General features: G+C 30.6%; 5 protein-coding genes across 7 annotated transcripts in view; 1 reads left to right on the top strand and 4 right to left on the bottom strand.

Annotated features, from left to right (window-relative positions):
- Positions 1-1,485: 1,485 nt before the first annotated feature.
- LOC139776994 (pheromone-binding protein Gp-9-like) lies at positions 1,486-3,197 on the bottom strand. Its single transcript, XM_071714125.1, has 5 exons — positions 3,047-3,197; positions 2,822-2,930; positions 2,495-2,610; positions 2,034-2,148; positions 1,486-1,801 (listed from the first exon to the last, which is right to left on the bottom strand). Exons 1-5 carry the CDS (start codon positions 3,086-3,088, stop codon positions 1,725-1,727), a joined length of 459 nt encoding a protein of 152 aa, XP_071570226.1. The 5' UTR covers positions 3,089-3,197; the 3' UTR covers positions 1,486-1,724.
- An 852-nt stretch (positions 3,198-4,049) lies between these two features.
- LOC139776993 (pheromone-binding protein Gp-9-like) lies at positions 4,050-7,079 on the bottom strand. The gene is made up of 5 exons (XM_071714124.1): positions 6,927-7,079; positions 5,517-5,625; positions 5,190-5,305; positions 4,750-4,864; positions 4,050-4,357 (listed from the first exon to the last, which is right to left on the bottom strand). The coding sequence occupies exons 1-5, from the start codon at positions 6,966-6,968 to the stop codon at positions 4,215-4,217; spliced, it is 525 nt and encodes a 174-aa protein (XP_071570225.1). The 5' UTR covers positions 6,969-7,079; the 3' UTR covers positions 4,050-4,214.
- A 1,240-nt stretch (positions 7,080-8,319) lies between these two features.
- Positions 8,320-10,330, bottom strand: LOC139776991 (pheromone-binding protein Gp-9-like). Its single transcript, XM_071714120.1, has 5 exons — positions 10,177-10,330; positions 9,839-9,938; positions 9,424-9,539; positions 9,020-9,134; positions 8,320-8,514 (listed from the first exon to the last, which is right to left on the bottom strand). Exons 1-5 carry the CDS (start codon positions 10,216-10,218, stop codon positions 8,402-8,404), a joined length of 486 nt encoding a protein of 161 aa, XP_071570221.1. The 5' UTR covers positions 10,219-10,330; the 3' UTR covers positions 8,320-8,401.
- Positions 10,331-11,661: 1,331 nt separating this feature from the next.
- Positions 11,662-14,429, top strand: LOC139777002 (pheromone-binding protein Gp-9-like). Its single transcript, XM_071714135.1, has 5 exons — positions 11,662-11,784; positions 12,037-12,115; positions 12,625-12,737; positions 12,902-13,013; positions 13,218-14,429. The coding sequence occupies exons 1-5, from the start codon at positions 11,743-11,745 to the stop codon at positions 13,325-13,327; spliced, it is 456 nt and encodes a 151-aa protein (XP_071570236.1). The 5' UTR covers positions 11,662-11,742; the 3' UTR covers positions 13,328-14,429.
- Positions 14,430-17,564: 3,135 nt separating this feature from the next.
- The window catches only part of Sli (slit guidance ligand), a 314,727-nt gene continuing 308,413 nt past the window's right edge, over positions 17,565-23,878 (bottom strand). For all 3 annotated transcript variants that reach the window (XM_071714132.1, XM_071714133.1, XM_071714134.1), the window contains exons 26-30: positions 23,371-23,832; positions 22,278-22,478; positions 21,736-21,885; positions 21,395-21,534; positions 17,565-20,929 (exon numbers count right to left, since the gene is read on the bottom strand). In XM_071714132.1, coding sequence (XP_071570233.1) covers positions 20,843-20,929; positions 21,395-21,534; positions 21,736-21,885; positions 22,278-22,478; positions 23,371-23,832 — 1,040 coding nt within the window. In that variant the 3' untranslated portion in view covers positions 17,565-20,842. The remainder of the gene's footprint in view (positions 20,930-21,394; positions 21,535-21,735; positions 21,886-22,277; positions 22,479-23,370; positions 23,833-23,878) is intronic.

Below are 23,878 nucleotides of genomic sequence, written 5' to 3'. Positions count from 1 at the left end.
TCAAAAGATACCTGCAATTTTTTTTTAATATGTCTTTATTCATCGATATTAATATTGTCGCCTTGAAAGTAATTAGATATAACATTTATGCAAATACTCTTTCCAATCTTTGAAACATTTATGAAAACAGTTTTTGATATGGCCTTAATATAAGTTCATTCGTCAATTTTTGCTTTATGTCTTTAATGATCGCAAAACGTTGTTCTTTCATGATTTTTTAAATTATTTTCTTATTATAGAAAGAAAAAGAAGTCACAGGCGGCCAAACCTGGCGAATATGGTGAATCATTATAGTGTTATTTGCAAAAACCCTTGAACTAGAAATGAAGTGTGCGCTGGTACATTGTCAGGCTACTTCCACGAATCGTCTCTCCATTAATTTGGCCATTTTCTTACGAATTGCTTCACGCGAAAGACGTATGACATCTAAATAGTACACTTTGTTGACCGTAATACCTTGTGGCAAGAATTCGTAAAATACAATACCGCGATAATCGGAGAGTACATTGAGAAGCTCCTTAACATTTGATCTAACATTGCTTCTTACGGTTTTAACTCACTTGGTGGCTTCTATTGAGACGACTGAGCCTTTCTTTCGATGTATACAGCTATATACCCGTGATACGTTACTCTTTAAACTAATCGGACATAATAAAAGTAGTAAAAAGCAGAGCACACAAAGTAATCTACTTACATAATCGACTGTTAATAAATGCAAACTAAAAATAAAAAACGACTGCAAATATAAACAGATATCAAGAAAAGAGATGGATCAACTGATCAAAACAAATCAAACTTTAATCAGGCAATTTCATCAACCAAAGAAAACAAAAATTGGCACGTATTCTTTTATCAAAATCTCGTAACTTTCAAACTTGAAATTATGTTTTGATAAAAATTAGGACGGTTGTATTTAATTTTTGTTTTTCTATAATTTATAATTTATGTACATTAATAAAGATCGACAGTGGGTAGAATTATTCAGAAACTATGAGCATTTGTGATAATGTACTCATGGTGGATAAATACATAACAACTATTTTGCATAATTTTCTTTCTAAATAAATGTTATTTGAATATTATTAAAATATCTTTTTAAAGAATACGTTATTACATATATCTGATTTTTATATTTTCAAGCAATTTGTATTTTAGCGTTAAACGCATTTTGGCAATTTTAGAAGAATAAAACATGTAATAGATGGAATTACGGAAATGTTAAGATAAGAAATTTTTGTTGCATTATTTGAAAAGATTTTAAATCATGTTATAATAGAAAAATATGATGTTACTACATGTATAATAATATAAAGATATATTATTAATATGCATTAAAAAGAGAATTTTTAACGATAACAATGTTACAAAATAAACAAATTCTTTATTATTAAAGAATGTATTATAATAAGAGATTTAAAATTGTTTTTATAAATATGTTAATTTTATATACTCTTATAAATAAGTTTTAACAAAATTAAAACATAATTCTCATATTTGCAGCACATTTATTAAATCAGAATAATAAGAATGGAGAAAGTACATACAAGAGCATATATATATCTATTTATTTAAGGTAAATTATATTGTGTGTGTATTATAAATGTGTATTAATATATAATTATACGAGTGATATTCAATTTTTGCATTTATTTGTATTTATTTAGCTTGTTCTGTTACCGCTCTGTCTTCTGTATCTGAGTCTAATTCATGTTCATCATGTTGCCCTATAATTTATCTATAGCTTCTGCGATGCATACGTACAAAGAGAAACTTTTCTCACATTCTTGCGCAATACTTCTCACTATATAAATAAAAATTATAAAAATATAATTAAATAATATTGAAATATATGTATAATATCTTCTATGACTATTGTATTTTAATAGCAAATGTGTATTGTTCCAAAACTTGTACATTGCACATGGAAAAAGTGCACATAATACATATTTTTGTAACATTTTATTTCTTAGTAACTGTAGTGTCGTAGAATTTATATATTTGTAATAATTATAATATAATAAGATATAGTTTACCTTTTTCCATGCATTTACCCGTAATTCTGTGTGCTTCGGCTCGTGCAGGACCGTCATTCATCGTTTCATTTATTTTTGCATGAACTTGCGCTTCCTTAATGTTTGTTCCTTCCATCTAATATTATTAAAGAAAAATTATAAATAGTAGAAAATAGTAGAATATAACATATAATTATTTCGTGTATTTAAAAGGTTATACAATTCAAAATGTATTAATTATGAATTAAACAGCATAATATATTTTTATTAAAAACATATAATAATATTACTTTGTGTATTAATTGGTCATTAAGTACATATAACGTTTAATTAATTGTATTAATAGCTAGTTAATGCGTTATTATTAAATTACTAAATCTTCAATAATTGGAAATGTTATCATTTATTGTGACAGATTAATATTGCATTATTGTGTATGGACATGTATGAAATATATGTATAGCATATTTGTAAATACTAACTAAATTCTGTTTCTTTATGACACACGCAATCACGCAGCCATTTTTTCTTGTTCTCTCTGCATTTTCAGGTTTTGCATGTAAGTTAGTCATTATATCTTCTTCTGTGTAGCGGTCATCTATAAAATAAAATAAAATAGATCAATGTACGGGGAAACGTTTTACAGCCGAAAATTGTTTTTACAAAAATATTAGCTCAATTAAAATATTAAAAAATTGTAAGTAAGACGAATACCCAATCAAATTAGTTAAAACAGAATTAATTTAGAACTGATCAAAAGAAGAAATGAGAATAGAAAGTTGGCAACAATGTGTGTAATTATAACTTACCTCCAGTCACATCATTTTCAGTCAAGCAAGCTGCAGCATAATTTGCTATGTTTGATCCAACTGCACTTTTAAGCTGGTTTTTTAGTTCTGATGAGCTTGATGACTGAAACTTATAAAAAATATTTTTATTTTATTTATTTTATACCTTTTTTATTATGTATTATTTTAAATAATCTTTTGTAACTCATAAAAATTATTTAAGTAGTTTAATAAAATAGTACTTACAGCAATTATTAAAACACAGGCGCAAAGCACAAGACTTTTCATTTTGTACAGATTATATCTCCACTACACTAAGCGCAATTATTCATAGCAACCGCAGCTGCACCGTATATATACTCTCATGCCAAAATATAAAATACGTGGGTCAAAGAAACAAGATCATAGATCATATAAACATTAGTTATATAACATTAATGTATTAGGTCCAGTTTCACAAGTGTCGGTCAACTTTTAACCTTAGATTAACTCACTCTTCGTCTCTTTCTAAGAGGGACGTTAGAAGGAGACGAAGAGTGAGTTAATCTAAGGTTAAAAGTTAACCAACACATGTGAAACTGGGCCTTAGAGATTATTTACCATAATGATAATATGCCAATACTATCTTGCGATGTGCATTGGCGCAAATATATAAAAATAAAATAAATAGTAATAATAAAATAAGTAATAATAAAATTATTGTCAAATTTTGTAGATTCCAAGTATTTATTTAAAATATTTATGTGTTGTTTTGGAAACTAAATCGTGATTTAAATAAATAGACGCTTTACTTATGTAAAACATTCTTGCATTATTAAATTGTAAAATATTATAATGTTTTAAGAGCAAACACTCTTTTTAGTTATACAATATTAGAATAATGATATGGTAGTATTAAATGCAAAAATTTATTTTATTAAGACTATGCTACGAAATTACAAATATATAAATAATACAATGTATTTTTAGTATGTTATAGAAAAAACTAATGCTGTAATGCAAACTGGAGCAATAACACCATCGATTAAAGATAACGATACCGTTCTCGTAGTTTCAATAGAAAGGAGATTAGTAAGGGAGAGATATTTTATTAATATGCGTCAAAAGAAGTTTTTAATGATAAAAATATTACAAAATATACAAATTCTTTATTAAAGAATGTATTATAATAAGGAATTTAAAATTGTTTTTATAAATGTGTTTATTTTATATACTTAGAAATGAATTTAATAAATCAAAACACAATTCGCATATTTGCAGCACATTTATTAAATCAGAAAAATAAAAATGGAGAAAGTACATACAAGAGCGTATATATATATCTATTTATTTAAAGTAAATTATATTGTGTGTGTATTCTAAATGTGCATTAATAATTATACGAATGATATTCAATTTTTGCATTTATTTGTATTTATTCAGCTTGTTCTGTTACCGCTTCGTCTTCTGTATCTGAGTCTAATTCATGTTCATCATGTTCCCCTAATTTATGTACAGCTTCTGCGATGCACACGTACAGAGAGAAACCTTTCTCACATTCTTGAATAATACTTTTCGCTATATTCATAAAAATTTTAAAAATATAATTAATTAATATTAAAATATATGTATAGAGGAAAGTCCCCTATTATGAGATAGGATCCTAATATGAGATGGCGGAGTTTTTTCATGGTGGGATCAACAGATGGGGCCTATATAGGGCCTTTCAGCTTAACATATCTCATATTAGGATCCTGTCTCATAATAGGGAACTTTCCTCTAACATATTCTATGAGACTATTATATTCTAATAGCAAATGCATTGTTCCAAAACTTGTACACTGCACATGGAAAAAGTGCATATAATACATGTTTTTGTAATACTTTATTTCTTAGTAACTGTAGTGTTGTAGTATTTATATATTTGTAATAATTATAATCCTCTTCTAATATAATAAGTTATAGTTTACCTTTTTTTATGCATTTACGCGCAACTTTATGTGCTACGGCCAGTTCAGGACCGTCATTCATTATTTCATTTAATTTTGCATGAACTTGAGCTTCCTTAATGTTTGTTCCTTCCATCTAATATTATTAAAGAAAAATTATAAATAGTAGGAAATAGTAGAATATAACTTATAATTATTTCTTGCATTAAAAAAGTTATACAATTCAAAATGTATTAATTATAAATTAAACAGCATAATATATTTTTATTAAGAACATATAATAATATTACTTTGTGTATTAATTGGTCGTTAAGTACATATAACGTTTTTTATTAATAATTATTGCATTATTAAATTACTAAATCTTTAATAATTGGAAGTTTTATTATTTATTGTGACAGATTAATATTGCATTATTGGACATTATGTATAAAATATGTAACATATTTGTAAACACTTACTAAATTCTGTTTCTTTAAGATACATGCAACCCAGCAGCCATTTTTTCTTGTTCTTTCTGCATTTTCAGGTTCCGCGTATGAGTTAATCATAATCTCTTCTTCTCTGTAGAGGTTTTCTATAAAATAAAATAAAATAGATCAACGTACAGGGAAACGTTTTTACAGCCAAAAATCGTTTTTACAAAAAAGTTAACTCAATTAAAATATTAAAAAATTGTAAGTAAGACAAATACCCAACAAATTAGTTAAAACAGAATTAATTTAGAACTGATCAAAAGAAGAAATGAAAATAGAAAGTTGGCAACGATGTGTGTAATTATAACTTACCTCTAGTCATATCATTTTCAGTCAAGCAAGCTTCAGCATCATTTCCTATGTTTGATCCAACTGCACTTTTAAGCCGGTTTTTTAGTTCTGATGAGCTTGATGACTGAAACTTATAAAAAATGTTTTTATTTTATTTATTCTATATCTTTTGCTTCCTCATAGAGGAAAAAAATTTTTTCGAGATTTTGATGGAAATAGGTTTAGAATGTTCCAAAATGTCGAGAAATAACATTAGTAGAAAATGTCCGGAAGTATGTATATATGTGTGTACGGATTTTTGTACATGCATCTATATACTTCTACAATTTTTTAGATACCGGGCTGAAATATTTTGCACACAAATAGAGTATCATAGAAAGTATGTTCTCCTCTAATTTTCTTAAAATCCATCAAACGGTATGGATTTTAAGGTGGTTTTCATTTTTCAGAAAAATGTGTTTTACGCCGTAACTGTCTCAATATTTGAGATATTGGTCTATTTTTAATTCTATCATATTCTTCAGTCTTTTCTACCCCTATTTCATATATACTTTTTTAAGATTTGGTTAATCAGTTCTTGAGTTACAGACGTTTGAAATTTCGGAGAATCCGTACATACATAGAAGCCTTATAAAGTTTGGTCTAATCAACCAAATTTTAAAAAATTATATATGAAATAGGGGTAGAAAAGAGTAAAAGAATATAATAGAATTAAAAATAGACCGATATCTCAAATATTGAGAAAATCCAGACAATTAAGCCAATTAAGGAAATTTATTATTTTCTAATTTTATTAATAAAAGCAATTTTTATATATTTAAAAAATTATTTAAAGTAGAAATGAAAAACTATTGTAATAGTATAACAATAATTAGTCGCAATAAAGATTATCACAATAAAAAAAGTGTGCAAGTAGAAACTTGCACATTGCTTCCTCATAGTTTTTAAGTGTGCAAGTAGAAACTTGCACATTGCTTCCTTATAATTTTTAAGTGTACAATTATAAATTTAAACATTATTTTCTCACAATTTTCAAGTATGCAAATTATAAATTTGCACGTTGCTTAATCAACATTTTATTTCGCTCATAAAGCTTCCTCTATGAGGAAGCCAAATTAATAAATATCTACTAATAATTATACATAAAAAAAGGCTTCCTCATAAGAGAAAACTTTATGAGCGAAATAAAATGTTGATTAAGCAACGTGTAAATTTATAATTTGCAAACTTGAAAATTGTGAGAAAATAATGTTCAAATTTATAATTTGTACACTTAAAAGTTATAAGGAAGCAATGTGCAAGTTTCTACTTGCATACTTAAAAACTATGAGGAAGCAATGTGCAAGTTTCTACTTCTTTAATGTGTATTTTTAAAATTAATTTTTGTAGTTTATTAAAATTTTTTAAGTAGTTTATTAAAATAGTACTTACAGCAAATATTAAAACACAGGCGCAAAGCACAAGACTTTTCATTTTGTACAGATTATATCTCCACTGCACTAAGCGCAATTATTCATAGCAACCGTAGCTGTACCGTATATATACTCTCATGCCAAAATATAAAATACGTGGGTCAAAGAACCAAGATCATAGATCATACAAACATTATGTAACCTTAAGGCTGGCGTTCCATGAAGCGGATAACGCGGAAACGGAACGAGTGTATCACCAATCACTGGACCGTTTCGACGGAATCTTTGACAGGATTCTATGAAAATGATCCCGTGATACGCTCATTCCATTCCACGTAATCCGCTCCATGGGACGCTAGCCTAATGTATAGAGATTATTTACCAAAATTATAATACTTAAATACTATTTTGCAATATGGTGGATTGGCAAGGATATTGAAATAAGATAAATAGCAAAATAAAATATAATAAATAGTAATAATATAAAATAAATAATAAGATTATTGTCAAATTTTATAGAGATTACAAGTATTTATAATATATATATTTGTTATAACTATTTATTTAAAATATTTATTTCTTGTTCTAAAAACTGAATTGTGATTTAAGGACGTTCTCCGGTCCTTATACTAGAGAAAATCGATTTTCTTTAGATTTTCTTGAAACTGTGAATATACGTTAATTTAGGTGTGCTTTATGCGTGGTATAAATTTCAGTACCTCTTCCGGTATAAAAAATAAAGATACTGAACCTCAAAGTTTCAACTTTTACTAATGAAAAGGTTTTCCAGGCCAAACGGTAAGAGATACGAGGTTGGTCAAAAGGACCAAAGTTGCTCCTCTCGTCGAGTTCTATAAGGAAAAAATGCCAAAATTAAAAAAAAATTAAATTAAAAAATTTTTTTTGGTAAAAATTGAAACTTTGAGGCTCAGTATCTTTATTTTTTATACCGGAAGAGGTACTGAAATTTATACCACGCATAAAGCACACCTAAATTAACGTATATTCACAGTTTCAAGAAAATCTAAAGAAAATCGATTTTCTCTAGTATAAGGACCAGAGAACGTCCTTAAATGAATTGAAGCTTATTTATGTAAAGCGTTTTTGCATTATTAAATTATAAAATATTATAATGTTTTAAGAATAAATATTTTTCTTGGAAAATACTTATTTTATACACTAGAAAATAGTAACATGGTAATAAATATTTAAATGTAAAAATTTATTTTATTAAGGCTATGCTACGGGATTATAAACATACAAATAGTACAATGTACCTTTATTTTTACTCGGTATTGTTATATAAAGTAAATAAATATAAAATTGATAATATTTTTATTTTCTCTATTTCTATTTACAGTGTCTTTAATTTATCTATTAAATTACAGGGGAGACTGAAATGAAAGAAGATGTATTTTCTTATTAAAATTGTATTCTGTTCTTAAAGAATAATTGTTAATTATTATACATATATGTGTAGATATTTAATTGTATTTAATGGTTGCCATCCTTTACATTCAATAGTGATTGGAGTCTGTCTGCAATTTTCACGCCACACTTCATTGCTACAACACCTTTCTCGCATCTTTCTTGCGGAGCATGTTTTACTAAAATATATAAAATGCAATATATTAACAGTTTTATATTAAATCCAATGAAGTTATCAGAAAAGATGCAATGCATCAAACATGTATTACATATATATATATATATATATTCTATATGATATAGATATATTTATCTATATAAAATTATATATAATTATATACATATATATACATATGTATACATATGGAGCGGTAAGCTATAGTGGTGTAAGTCAAATTCTTTAAGATATTGACTCGTGTGCATAGATGCAATCTATACAATACATAAATTGCATCTATGCACACGAGTCAGTATTTTAAAAAATTTGACTTACACCACTATGCTTTTACCCTTCCAAATTTAATGATAATATAAACAAAATATATTATGATATCAAAATTGCTTTAATTTAAAAAATAATTTTTTTAACCATAATGTGTAAAACAAAGATTATTTATTATTTGTGTTTGTTATCTTTTAATTAAATTTTATACTTCGATATTTATAATAAATATAGTAGTTTACCTTTTGTAACACAATCACGTACAAATTCTTCTGCTTGGGTTTGCAAGGGATGATCAGCAAATATTTTGTTCATATCCGCGTAAAGCTTCTCTTCCTTAAGTTCTGACCCTTCCATCTAATATTGATATAAAGAATAATAAACATTATTTATTTTTCAAAAAAATGTTATAAAGACTACATATAGATAACTATTTCTCGCTTATATAAAAAGCATATAATGCTATGTAAAGATGTTAGTTTTTAATCAATAAAATAATTTTAACACCATTAATTAATAAATTTTGAAATATAAAGAATCTATTAAGCTATTAGTAATCTAAGATTTGATTAATATCCGCGCACTTTACATCAAATACTGCAAACGTAATTATATAAAACTTTAGATTTATTTTTTAAAATCTTACCCAATTCAGTTTTCTTAGGAGGCACTCAATGACACAACCATGCTTTTGTGTTCTTTCTTGAAATTCAGGCTTTTCAATATTATTATTTAAAATATCTCTTACGTCATAACCATCCTCTAGAAAGTAAATAACAGTATTAAAAAGGAATACTCATTTACTTATAGTACATTTTTAGGTATTTAAAGGAAAAAATGTTTTAAATTAATTAATTTTTTAACAAATTTGCTATTAAATAGAATGTAATTAAGTTTTACTTATTTTATTGTTTTGCAAGCTTAATTTTTAATATACATGCAGAAAGTGTCAAAGCTCAAGATGGAAGATAACATTTATTTAAGTATCTATTAAGAAAATATTGATTTAAAATTGATCGGACGTAAATGAATAAAATATATTTAGGGTACTTATTGCTTACCATAGTTCATACCAGCTTCAGTAAGACAGGAATTTGAAAATCCGTCATTACCGTCTTTACTGTCTAATTGACTTATTATAGTCATAGATGAAGTAAGAGACTAAAACATATTTTACAGTTTTTTTTTTAAATATTATTATAATTATACTTTTTTAACTAATTTTTTACATGAAAACGTTTTTACGTTGATGATATGTTAATATACATAGTACTTGCTGTTTATAACTAAATATATAGTATAAAAACTTTTCTATTAAATTACATATAGGACTTCTGCCACTTATTGCTTATATTTTGATTAAATTTTAATAGAGAAAATAATAAATAAAATAACTTACAATACATGCTAAAGCGCAGATACAGAGCTCGAAGGTTTTCATTTTGCTGATATTGTTCTGTGCGAGTAAATGTTGTTTTGTGGAATCTTTGCGGTTATTGAAAGATGTCGTATTTATACTAATGCAAATATAAAGTGCATAGGTCAAAGATATAAAATCAACTTAGCATCCGAGAATCGCAATTCTTGGATTGCTTATCATAGTCAATTTATCATATCGTATTTACATGAACTAAGCAAACTGTTTACTTGATTAAAGATAATAAAATCACATAATTATAAGATATTATTATATTATATGCATGTAAAAATTAAATATATATACATACATGTATATAATTTTATATAGATATATAAAATGTTAAAAAAAATAAAATATATTACCTATATATATCAGATATATTATATCAATACTTAGACTATTATACAATACTTAGATTATCCATTTTTTCTGATAATTTCATTGGATTTAATGTAAGACTATTAATTATAATATATTCATTGCATTTGTATAGATATATTTTAGTAAAAAAATATGTTCTGTACAAAAGTTGCTGGAAAGTTATTATAACTTGAAGTATGGCGTAAAAGGTGCGTATGAATTGTTCCCTTCCGCAGTACTAATGAATATGAAGAAGATAGAGAGGATGAAGAAAATGAAAATAATTAAATACAATTAAATATCTATACATAATATGTATAATACTTAATATTTATTCTGTAAGAACATAATACAATTATAATAACAAAAATAAATATTCTTTTATCTCAGTCTTGTCTGTAATATAATAAATAAGTTAAGTACACTGTAAATAGAAATAGAAAGAATAAAAATATTCCTAATTTCATATTTGTTTACTTTATATATCAATATCAAATGTAGCAAAAGTACATTGAATTATTTGTATATTTGTAATCTCGTAGCATAGCCTTAATAAAATAAATTTTTGCATTTAAATACTATCATACTTTTTCTAGTCTATAAACCGAGGAAAGTGTTTGCTCTTAAAACTTATCTTACATTTTAAAATGCAAGAACGTTAAATAAACTTCTAAGTCATTTAAATCACGATTCATATGAATGACGTAATATTCCACTCATAAAAAAGCAGTATAAGAGATTTTATTGTTGACATTTTTCCGCGATGTTGATTGGTTCTCTCATTGTGCTGACTTTGTGAGCATCTAGCTGTCATCGCATATTTTAACAGTTTTATGTGTATCAAATATCAAGAGATTAATAATGTAATAGTAAACATTAAGTCTAACATTAAAAAAAATTAAGAAGTAATCAGAATATGAATATAATTATATATATATAAGAAAATTGCTTATACATAAGTCACATCTTAGCAATTTACATTAGCAACAATGTAAGTTTGTATGAGTGACTTATCATTATCTTTTGTACAAGTATTTCATGTTTATGTAATCTATGATCTCGCAATACTAATCTATGTATTTTACACATTCAGACTATACATAGTATAAATACGATACTGTTAGGCTTCAGTGCGTTATTGTACAAATACGTTTAACATATTAGTGGAATAATTTTATCAATAAGATGGAGAAGCTTATATTCTATATTTGCACTTTTGTACTAATTGTAAGTATCTTCCTGTAATAAAAATTAAATATTAATAAAAGAATAAAAATTTTCTTAGAGATGCAATAAAAATTCCTTCACAAATTAATTTTAATAAGTTATAATAAATATTAAGGTATATTATTGTTGCACATACATATAATTAATATGTTATAATATCTATATCTGTTTATATATTACGTATGAAAAGGAAACTTAATTAACATAATAAACATTAAAATATTAAGCAAATTAAAATTGTGTATATTTTAGTCTTTTACTATTGGCTCAAAGTTGGGAAGCCGCGAAGAACATTACATTACCTGCTTAACTGAAAATAATGTATCTGATGGTAAGTTGCTATACATTATACATAAACAGATTTTTATTTAATTTGCATACCTCTCTTCTTAATTACAATAAAATAAGAGATATTATATGTTTAATTTTGAGTCAGTTACTTTTTAAGAAAAGTGTATTATATGCTATTTTCATATAAAAAAGAATTTTATTGGAGATATTTAAAATAAAAATTAAATAAAGAGCTTATTTATAGCATTTTAAAATCTGAATTTGTATAAATATACAACTATTTTAATTATTTTTAATAAATTATTAGAATTTTGAAACATAATCGCAAACTTATTATTTCTGAAATAATTGAAATAATGTAAAAAAATATATAATATAATATTTCGGATATTCTAAAGAAGTCTGTTTTATCTCAAATATATTTAAAAATTTATATAAAAATTTATCAACTTATAAACTTTTGTTAGAATATAAGTGACGTAGAACAAGTAAAATTTTTGTAATTATTTACATATATACAATATTCATACTTTTAAATACATTTTCTAGATGACATGTTTACGATACGAGATATAATAGAAGACAAACACAAACAAGAAAATCAAGAAAGAATAAAAAAGAATGGTTGTGTTATACAATGTTTGTTACAAAAAGAAGGAGTGGTAAGTGATATTTTTTATTATCCTTATAAAAGGATGCTTGAGTTACAAACTAATAAAACACTATTTAGAGCATAAGAATGTAATCTTTGTGTATAATGTTATTATACAATAATGTTATATTATAATGCTATTAATATTTTATGTGTTTTTCTTGTGAATATCAGATGGAAGGATCGGAATATGACGTAGAGAAAATGCATAGCGAGTTTACCAAAAGAACAAATGCTCCATCAGGTTCAAAAAAAGTTGAAACTCTAGATAACTGCATAAATGAAAGTAAGTTATATAATCACCTTTTAAATATAAGATTATTGACTTTGTTCAATAAAACTTTTTAGTGTTAACTTATTAAATAAATTACTAAATAATCATGCAATCAATTTATTTACATAGCTATTTAAACGTTAGATATGAAAAAAGAGTGTAACATATGTTCTTAATTTTTTTATTATTTCTTAATTAGTTTTTTTTCTATTCTAGCAAAAGACCTCACAGAAAAATGCGACAAAAGCTTCGCTCTTACGGAATGTTTCGTAAAAGCTGAAAAGAGAGAAGAATCCAGGCCTTTTCCGATTGAAAGATTGGGATAATCCATCCGAAAATTAACAGACGGATGTTTCTGATCTTTTATATCGGAAAAAAAAACCCAATCAGACCGAAGTGATATCCGACCAAAGTTATCCGATCCAAAAATTGAAAAATATTCGATCCAAAAAATCCGTTTGTTAATTTATAGACAGATGATCCGATTATATCTTATCCGATTATATTTTATCCTGAATATGGCTGATGACAAAGAACGAGACGTCTGTTATAGTCGTGGATGTAAAGCAAAGCAGAGAAAAACGTTAGTTGTTATAGGCTATCATACAACAGCCTTTTACGAATTACACTCGTATGCATTTTCGGGATAAGATAAAACTGCACACTTGCACAACTTCACATATTTCGGCAATCATAAATGATATATAGAAAAATGATAGAAAAACATTACAAAATGGTTTTAGCCTTTTTTCTCTCGTTAATAATGTTTTTTTTAAGCTGCAGATTTCATGGATTTTTGTTAAGTAATTTTGTTGCGCGCCGACTCCGGAACTATATCAAAATTCGAGTCATTTTTGGCTAAAATTATATGGAATAAATATGTTCTCGTCAAGATATAAGTCAAAAGATAAGGATTTATATTATTTGTTCACTGTCGTCAAAATCGCCAATGTACCACTTAATATTGTCAATTTATATAGTGTCGATTGTGAAACTATATGCTTTTATCGTTACGGTTAACTTAACGGCAGTCGCCAAAGTATATATACGATTGAATGGTATAACTTTTCGGGACATTGTCTAAGATTTCGGGATTATGACATTTCGGCACATTGTCACGTTTCTAAGATTTCGAGATTATGCCCTTTCGACGCATTGTCACGTTTCTTAAATTTTGGGATTTTGACTTTTCGGGACAATATATGAGTTTTCAAATTTGAGCACATTTTTTTCCGGACTTTACATGTCCACCGTATTTTATATCTCACGCGAGTACTAATGTCGAGTGTAGACCAGTATATACCATACTTTGGTAATGTTGAAAATAATATTACAGAAATCTGTAATTTTATCTTACGTTACAACAATTTATGTAATATAATCAATTAGGAACAAACGACAATATACAAATAAATATTGTGAAAAATTCTTCCTTGATTATTTTCACCCAGAATAAAGACGTTTTCAAAAAAGTCTTTCATTTAATGCTAAAAGAATTTATTCAAATATTTGATTGTGTGAGCGAATTGTGAATGCGCAGGAAATTAAATAACCAAACGCTAAAATTAATGAAAATGCAACTAAGAGACCAATGTAGTTATGTGAACTAAATTAACGATTGCGGCCGAGGATGCAAAGTTCGAACGTTATATAACTTAACTTTTCTAAATGGTTTAAAAATGCTCGCGAGAGATTTCAATGCGTGACCTGTTTCGATGATCATAAAAATAATTAGCTGTTTAGCTGAGGCACAGATTTGTTTTTGTTGATCGAATGTTTCTCCTGATTTTAGATGTTTGTGGAAGCCGTTATAAATGCCGAGGCAAGAGGAAAATAAACGATCAACCTTATTTGATTAAACAAGATTAATCGATAATTAGCTTCAACAGATTTCTAACAATGTTTTATTTTTAATTAGAAATAATAGAATAAAAAAAGGAAAATTAATTACGGATATAATTAACTAAGTAACTATAACGGACCCGTATTTCACGTTTAATTTTTATATGTTTAATTTCTACGTGGCGCTGTTAATTATAACATATTTATTGAACTTCACATACGTTTTTTTTTTGTTTAATAGCGTTCATATATTTCGAGAATTTGTTACATTATATAAACATAGACATTTTGCTTTTACGCTAATAATCTAATTTAATATACCTACAGTATAGAGCTAGAGTATTTCTAGGCATGCAGTATTCCATTGTTATTTGGTAAAACGTGCTTGCGCAATAAACACATTTATACTCATTGCCTTGCGCGCTTCGTTATACCTTGACATTCTCATTCGACACATCTTTCAGACAGCATATATCGTCCCTCTTATGCCAAAATTGTGAATGTGCTTATACCAGAATGTGTTTTTATGACTAAAGGAAGAGGGGGCGATCAAAAATAATTTTATAGTTAAATTTAAGTATAAAGTAAAAATTGATATCTGCAAGAAAATTTCAAAAGTTTTGATCTCCAGAATTATCTAAAAATGTAAATTTCCTAAATTTATTGAATCTTACATTTATGATATTGACATAAAGGGGACAATATCGTATTCACTGACGCTAACACTTTCTCGCGCTATCTCTTTCACACAATTCGTTTATTCTCGTCAGTTTACGCCTTTAGATGTATTATTGGAGACATCCTGAAATGACGTTATTTGTAAAAAAAAAAGAATTGTCAGACTTTCATTGCGTTATTGTATTATAGCGTAATCTCGGGATAAAGTAAAATTGCAATATTATTTAAAAATATTGCTGGTGACTTTCGAAATCTGCAGAGCCGATGAGATCAGATTTGAGATACGCGTGAATATAAAGGAAGCATAATTTTTAATATTTATAAAATTAGAATATGTTTAAAATATATTTTTATGTTGTTAATATACATAATCAAAATACGCGTAAAATAAACTATAATTTTGGCATTATACTACATTTTCAAAAATACTTTTGATATATAATCGTCCTGCAAATTTATATCGTGCATTTTGTTTACCTAATATTAATTAAATCTTTCGTTGTTGATATTTAGGTAGAATAACTGTTCCCTTTTATGAACTAGTTCCTGTAGGTGGAATGTTGCCAATCTCTCTCTCTATTCACATAAGTTCCCTAAGTAAAGACACTGGAACTAAACGGGTTTAACAAAAAATAGATTTATATATGTACATGTATATATATATATATATATATATATGTATATAAATCTATTTTTTATATATGTATATATAAATATATATATAAAATCTCTGAATTAAAATTTATTTTAAAATAAATATCTATTATGAAGAAAACATAAGGCTATACTTATACGATCCGAATTATCACACCGTTATCCATCGCTATCTAAATGTAACAGTCTCGATATCATTATATATTAATATTTTTCTGCCTGCGCTTATCGCATTAAATGTGTGAAAGCAGATGCACGTTTAGCACAGTACATAAAAGTGTACTAAAAATTTAATTCGCGTTATCTAATCTGATATACATAGTAATTTTACAAATTATCAGGAATAAATAATGTAATTTTACGTCAATAAATATTATATGCACTATATTCGCAGATATATTCAGTCTCGAAACAGAGCTTAATAACATTCTTCTTCTACTTGATTCTTGTCTACCATTACTTTCCGTTTGATCACGCACGCGACATGATTAAATTCTCGCAGTGGCTCTACAGACGACAAAATAGTTTTCTCGATTCTTGCACCGATTATCACAAGATGTCAAAAGACAAAGAATCCATGACGCTTGCGTTTCCTTTGTAGTCGTAAACGTTACGTGACAAATGTCTTTATTTTATACGAACAATGCGAATGCTGAAATGCGAATGACAAAAGAAAGTAAAATTCAGAAAGAAATTGCAACTGAACCGAAGAAACGCTTCTCAAGAGATTTAATGTAAACTCAAATGAAAGATTTCTTTGCTAATGTCTAACAAAATCGAAGCATGTGTGTTCCTCGAAGCGTGTAATTCGATAACTCGAGGTAAATGTGTTCGCGTTACGTTCTGCGAGAGAATAAAAGCCAAATGGTATGCGTTTCGGTCGCATGCGCCGGCCCATTGATCACGAAATATGTTAAACATTCAAATAAATATACAAATACAAGTTATAGGAATTCCGGACGGCACGAAAATATATTACGATGTTACAGGCGCATTCCCTTTTATTATTGTCCAATATAGATGCACAATGCGTGATAGATGTCATATACTTCTCTGCATTATAATTTTATGTGACATTAACATGTTACGCGTACGGACTCGTCATAAATAATATAAAATCATGATAACGGTTTTGCATTTGAATATTATTTCCCAGCTGATAAATAACATTGTTTGTGTATATAAATAAAGAAACGCATTTATATACAATCTGCATTCAGAATAAAATATACTCGTGTAATTTTCTCAATTCATGATAAGTCATGTAATTAGTCATGTTTTTGTAATCTCTGCACTTTAATGCTAAATGCGAGGCGTGCGTCAAAGGCAATTTAAATGATTAAATCATGTACTGCAATGGATTATCGATATATATACGACGAATGAACGTATGCTGGCTTGCGTATGTTTATTTGTATTTCGTTGGACCAAATGTACAGAGTCGTAATACAAAATCTGTTTTCCGACAAGCGCTAGCTTGGAGTGTTCCGCAGACATTCGTTCGAATGGAATTGATAAAATATCGACAATCAAGTTGTTTATAAACATAAAAAAATGGCATAGGGAACTTATGTGACTATTAATACTAGTAAATCATATTTTATATTATATCGTACTTATACGATCATGGTACACCTACTTTTCCGTTTACGGTAAACAAAACGTGAAGACAAATAACGATCCTCGGCCCTGGCTATCAATAGATGGATACCGTGCGCATATGCATGTTTACGATTTAAATATTTTTCACTATTTGTCTATACTTTTGCTGTGAACCGAAATAAAAATACCTTCCGCGTCAAACTAACATAAGTAAAACCAACTGTGAAGCTAGGTAAAAGAAATATGTCGAAAATCCTGTATTTCCGTGGACAGATATCGATATAGATATCCACTAAAATAGATATCCTTCACCATCACACTTTCTCGGCTAAAAATTGATTAGTAGCGTGACAATCGTCAAACGCGTGGCAGTCATGTGATGGCAGTGAATTTCGAGACGAAACTCTATAAGATAAGAGATACACTTCAATCGTGTGGCAGTTGAACGTTTAGTGGCCAGAAGCTATGTCTACGTAGATCCTACGATTGGTACTTTCTCGCGAGGCGCACGCTAGGCGGCAAGATCGCGTTGAAATCGTGAAGGATGATAGCGAAGCACGTCGAGAGATATTCGTTCGTCTTCTAAGTGAAGGGTATACGTTTAAAGAAATAGTTTAACATATAAGTGTCAGTGAAACAAGGAAACTGAATAAATACATATAAATACTGGCAGTGGAAGATGCGATGCAGTTATCCAGGGGGGTAAAATAGATACGCATAAATAGATGTAGGGTAGGTACGTGGTACGCCATACATTAATAGGGAGGCTTAAGTAGTACGAACGAATTACGCTCCTCGATTAAACTAATAGCAAATTAGCTTAGATATATAAATAATGCGCTTATACAAAAATAATTACGCGGTTTTGTATCGGCGAACTCCTTGTTTTCGGATTACCGATGACTTCATCGATCTATATAGTTACATCCGTTTCACGATCGGCTGGCCGAACGTTAATACGCGCCTTGCTCCGTTCCTCCATAATTCGTTTTCCTATTATCGTCCACTGCATCGATCCGGACGCTCGCACGCGAGTCTTCCGTCGCTCCGTGCAGCTTGCAGGCTACATCTTGCACCTCGAAACGTAATATTAGGCCGTAAAGTGAAAATTTTCCGAAGCGCGCTTTCTCCGAAACTCGCGACGCAGTCCATCCCGACGATCTCGATCGTGCGGTGTAATTTCTTGACTTTTTCAAAAATAAAGCTACATTCCCACTGCTGCTGTCGGTGAGGTGAGGTAAGAAGACGTTAACGGCTTACTTTCATTTAAGTTTTTTCTATGCTTAAAATATTTTTTTTTACATTTAGTTAGACACTTACCTGTGTGACCTATTCACATAATTGTGACTCTATATGTCGACTCTTTTACGGTATAATTGCTTGTCCCCTCTGATTATCGTGTTCATTAAGATTTACAAGTGGCCTAATATCCATACTAGCTAAAGATTGTGCAGTTAAAGTGATAGCTGGAGCGCTAAATTGGCAGCACTGCAACTAAACTGATGAAAAAGGCAAGAAACACACCGCCATTCTTTTTTGTTTGCCTCCGTTTCGTTCAGGTTTATTGGCTACGACGATGTTGCTCGCGCGTGTGTATTGTAGCCAAGCGAAGTGTATCGAAACCAAACAATCTGCAGCGGAAAAGTATTGCAGCCATTCGCGATATTCTCACAAACATCTCTCTCTCTCTCTCTCTCTCTCTCTCTCTTTCTCTCTCTCTCGCTCTCTCTTTCTCTCTCACTATTTTTCACGTATTTGTAGATCTTCTCTCGCAAAAATTCAAAGACCATTGCTCAGTGGGTAGAAATAGCTATGCGACCGAAGATTCGCATTTAGTGTAAAAATTCGCTGAGGGAAAGACAGACCTAACGTGAATTTAGGCTTCGCGGTCAATCACTTACAAATCTCGAGAAATTACGATTGTCATTAATCTCTATTGCCAACGTAATAGCTTCGTATAAATATGTACAAACAACTTTCTAGCAATAAATTTAATTTAGAACGGATAAAAACTATCCGACAGACGTTAAATTTATAACTAACACGATAGGGTGCCGCTTTATGAATAATTTCAAGTAAAACGTTAATTGCAATATTTTCCACAAATCCCTTCATTGTAATAAGGAACAGGTAATACGTCTCCGAATGATAATTTTCGAAAGATAGGCAATGAACTACATCGAGATCCTAGACGTCGAAGCCTCGACGGAGATTACAGCCATCACCGGCGGAAACGTATTAAACAAAAAGCAACGCGTATATATCCTATAAGAAGATTACGGAAGCCTGTTTGCACGCTGCCGCGAATCCCCCATTACCAGTTAGGTCCATTCCGCGCTAAATCAACGGCGTAATCGTACGCACTCGTGCATAATGTTACGAACACGCAAGCGCCCGCGTGCGCGGTCCGCGATCGCAAATATACGGACACATTGTCCGCGCGCGCTCGCGCCCATCCTTCCTTCCGCCCGGCGTTCTCGTCGTTATATACCTATATCGGGTCATTATATATACGAATAATACCTAGTATACGTTTAACTGCTTCGATATCGATAGTCCGTAGCTATATATTACGTACAATATATTCTTGCTTCTTCTTTCTTTCTCGCTCTCTTTCTCTCTCTCTCTCTCTCTCTCTCTCTCTCTCTCTCTCTCTCTCTCTCTCTCTCTCTCTCTCTCTCTCTCTCTCTCTCTCTCTCTCTCTCTCTCTCTCTCTCTCTCTCTCTCTCTCTCGCGCGCGCGCTCTCTCTCTTTCTCTCTTTTCTCGCTTTTTAATAATACATATCACACTGAGCCGGCTATGTGTGTGTCCATCTAGTTTTGGCCTGCACTTCCTCACGCACTTTCTCGTCCACGTGCGTCTCGCAAAGGTGGTCTCGCATAGGGATGCCGAGGGCACGTCGTAGCGCCTCGCCCTCGCCGCCCCGTTGCCGTTCCCTTCGTCATCTCCGAGGGCACGTGGAAGTACGCGCGGGGGTGCTGCTTCGGATCCGGGGGTTTCTTCTCGGTCTCGTTTTACGTCTCGACGCGCGCCAACGAGACTCGGGCCGCGATGCGTCGACTGGCTAGTAACATTTGCGAGTACACGTGCACTTACGCACCAGGTCAACGTCCTTGGTGTACCGCATGCCGTCCGCACAAATTAATCGGACCTGAAATTAATACACAATTGTTTATAATGACCCTATATATACGATCGTTATCGGTAAATAACGACGGGGGAGTCGCCGGTCGGGAGCTTAATGAACATAATTGCGGTAATTGACGTGGTGTTGCTTCGAGCGATTCATGAGTGATCGATTATTTTGGAGGATGAAATAGTTCATCTTGCTTCGTACGATCGTCGTGACTGACACGGAATTTAACGCCAATTAACAAGAACAAGAGCGATGCAGGCTTCGATATTCATCCCCGTGCGCTGTCAACCGGGAAAATAGGAGTAGAAACTCCCATAACATGTAAATGTTGATACGACATTAGATACGACTCCGAAATTTGTCATTACGCGGGGGAATATTCCCAGACAATTGAAAATTATACAATAGAATCAACCGTATTGTTCCGAAGAAAACCAGATCATTCACGAGTCCTAATCGATATACAAATATCTTGTGTACCTTGCGCCGTTTAGTCTTCCGCGGTAAACAGCAGGAATTGCCGCAACTTCCCCAACATTTAGCAAGCTTCACGGGTCGTCGACTTCGACATCCATTCTCGCTGTAGTACTCCCTGGTATGCTCCTTGCGACATGTCGGTGCTGCGATATCGATGTTAATCATTTTATCGAGAGCGATCGAGCAAAAGCGCAAGATATTGTGAATTAAATATTATACATATGTCGCAACATTGATAATAAAAAAATGTCTTGAGAAGACTGCAATATTTTGTATTAGTTTACAATAAATATATATAGCATATATCTCTATATATGAGCATAATATTAAAAAAGAATTTATACCTTTCTCGCAGTATCGTCCTTGCCAGCCAGTTTGACATCGACAAGAATAGCCGTTGCCATACGGCGACGGTATGCATTGAGATCCTTTTTTGCATTCATGTCCGATACACGCATGCGAAGGCACCAGTCCAGATACCGACATGATGACGTCTATAATTAATACATATCATTTTTTATCAAGAATATATTATATAAACATTTTGGATTAATTTAGAACAAGATAATTTCTTCTAACTTTCTAATCCAATTTAATGTGCAAATATTCCTCTATTATGCAATATAATATAATACATACAATATACAATTTAATGTATTTTACTTCATAAACGCGAGTCATTATATTGTTTAGTCATTCGTGTTAATTAACAATTAATTGCAATTAATTGTTGAATAGACAAAACTTTCTTAAAAATCCGTTTCAATGTATTATTTGTAAACGGTTTTAAGTATTTTTAATTTTAGAAATTCCAACTCAAAAGTGAGCAATTCTTAACTTAATAAGTTAAGTTATCATCGCATAAACAGCAATTACAGACATATACCAGAATGTTCGCGAGGTATGTGCTCTTGCGGCATGGACTCCTCGTTACTGCCACTATTGTTAATTCCCTCAGCCTCAACAATATCTCTCGCTTCGTCGGCCTCCTCATCGCTAGTAGCACATCCGGGAGTAACGCGATGCATCTTTGCGGCGTTGCTGAAGTCTACCAACTTATGATTGATCCACATCTCGGAGATGCAGCCTGAGATAAAGCAAGGAAACTTTTAATGGATCTGGCGAGGAAGAAACTTTTGCTCTATCCTATATAAAGAGTGGCGGCATGGGAATGTGTACCGAACGTTACGATGCAATTGAGTAAGGGCGTAAGCGAGGATGCATTCGCGCCTGCATAAATTCTCATAAGAGGCTCCTTTACGCGCAACTTTTCAATGATTGACGTCGGTGATATACTTTCACTGTTAAAATAGCTTTCCTTATCTTACAATACAGAAAGCCCGGATACAAATTATGCTGCATAATGCAGGCCGATCACGAATTTTCGTGTGTCGCGAAACTTTTCAAATCTAGTTTCTCTTGGTCGTATATACCATGCTACATATTATTTCGTACACTACATGCAAACGTAGTAAATCAGTATTGCGCCGGGGGACATCAAAAATGTAACCGAATATTAAATGAGGTCTCCGCAAGTTGCAAATTTGCGGCTGATATTCCGAGTTTGCGACAACTATCGTTTCCCAGAGGAACCGCAGAGTATCGGTGTTGGAACTAGCGGCGGTGGAGAGCACAAATCATTCGTGAAATCTTTGAAATTTCCAACCGAACGGTTTCATTATAACATTATTATGACAGCTTTTGTAATTAGCTAAACGTAATTTAAAGTTGATAATTATATGACCAAAGTTATTATTTAACCAATTTAAATAAAGAAACGAATATTCAATTTGTTTTTCTATATTGCGGTATGACAAGAATACATCTCTATAAAGTACAGTTTCTTTGCAATTTTATTAAAACTGTTCCACTTTTTCATAATTGCGATACTTCGTCGATGACTTATTAAAGCTATAAAGATAATACAAGAATGTCAATTAATCATAACGATATTTCACAGTGTCGCGAGAGAAACTTACCTTGGAAGCTCGTAATATTTCTAAGGTGAAACTCGGTAAATGCGACTTTAGCAACTTCCGGCGCTACGCCACCGACAAACATCGGCGTGACAAGCTTGAGATACTCTTTCGGACCCTCGTTGATGATGCTTCTGGCGGGACCCCGGTCGACCCTCAATGTGAAATTTTTCTTGATCGCCAGAAGCTCCGCCATGTGAGGCTTGCCGTCGGCCACCATCTCGTAGCTGTACATCGTTGAGGTAGGATAATTACCCACGTCATACGAAACCCTGACCCGCCCATTAAAGAGCTCGACGGCGATGTGCCCATCGCTTTGCCCGTCATAGAGAAGAACCCCGTTTTCCTGCATGGTCGTGAATATGATGGTCACGTTCGCCTCGGGCCTCGTGCGTAGCGGTTCTAGCTCGACCAGCGAGCTATTGTCCACGAAGCTCAGACTCGTCAGGTACTCGCATCGTTTTCCTGAAGTGATAAGTAGTCGCGCCGTGTTAAATTAGCTTATCCTTGA

Source organism: Temnothorax nylanderi, unplaced genomic scaffold (assembly GCF_030848795.1).
Source record: "Temnothorax nylanderi isolate EJ_2023f unplaced genomic scaffold, tnyl_v1.0 TNYL_tig0135_pilon, whole genome shotgun sequence".
Classification (NCBI taxonomy): Eukaryota; Metazoa; Arthropoda; class Insecta; order Hymenoptera; family Formicidae; genus Temnothorax; species Temnothorax nylanderi.
The sequence above is the reverse complement of the archived record's forward strand: the minus strand, read 5'-3'. Positions and strand labels throughout refer to the sequence as shown.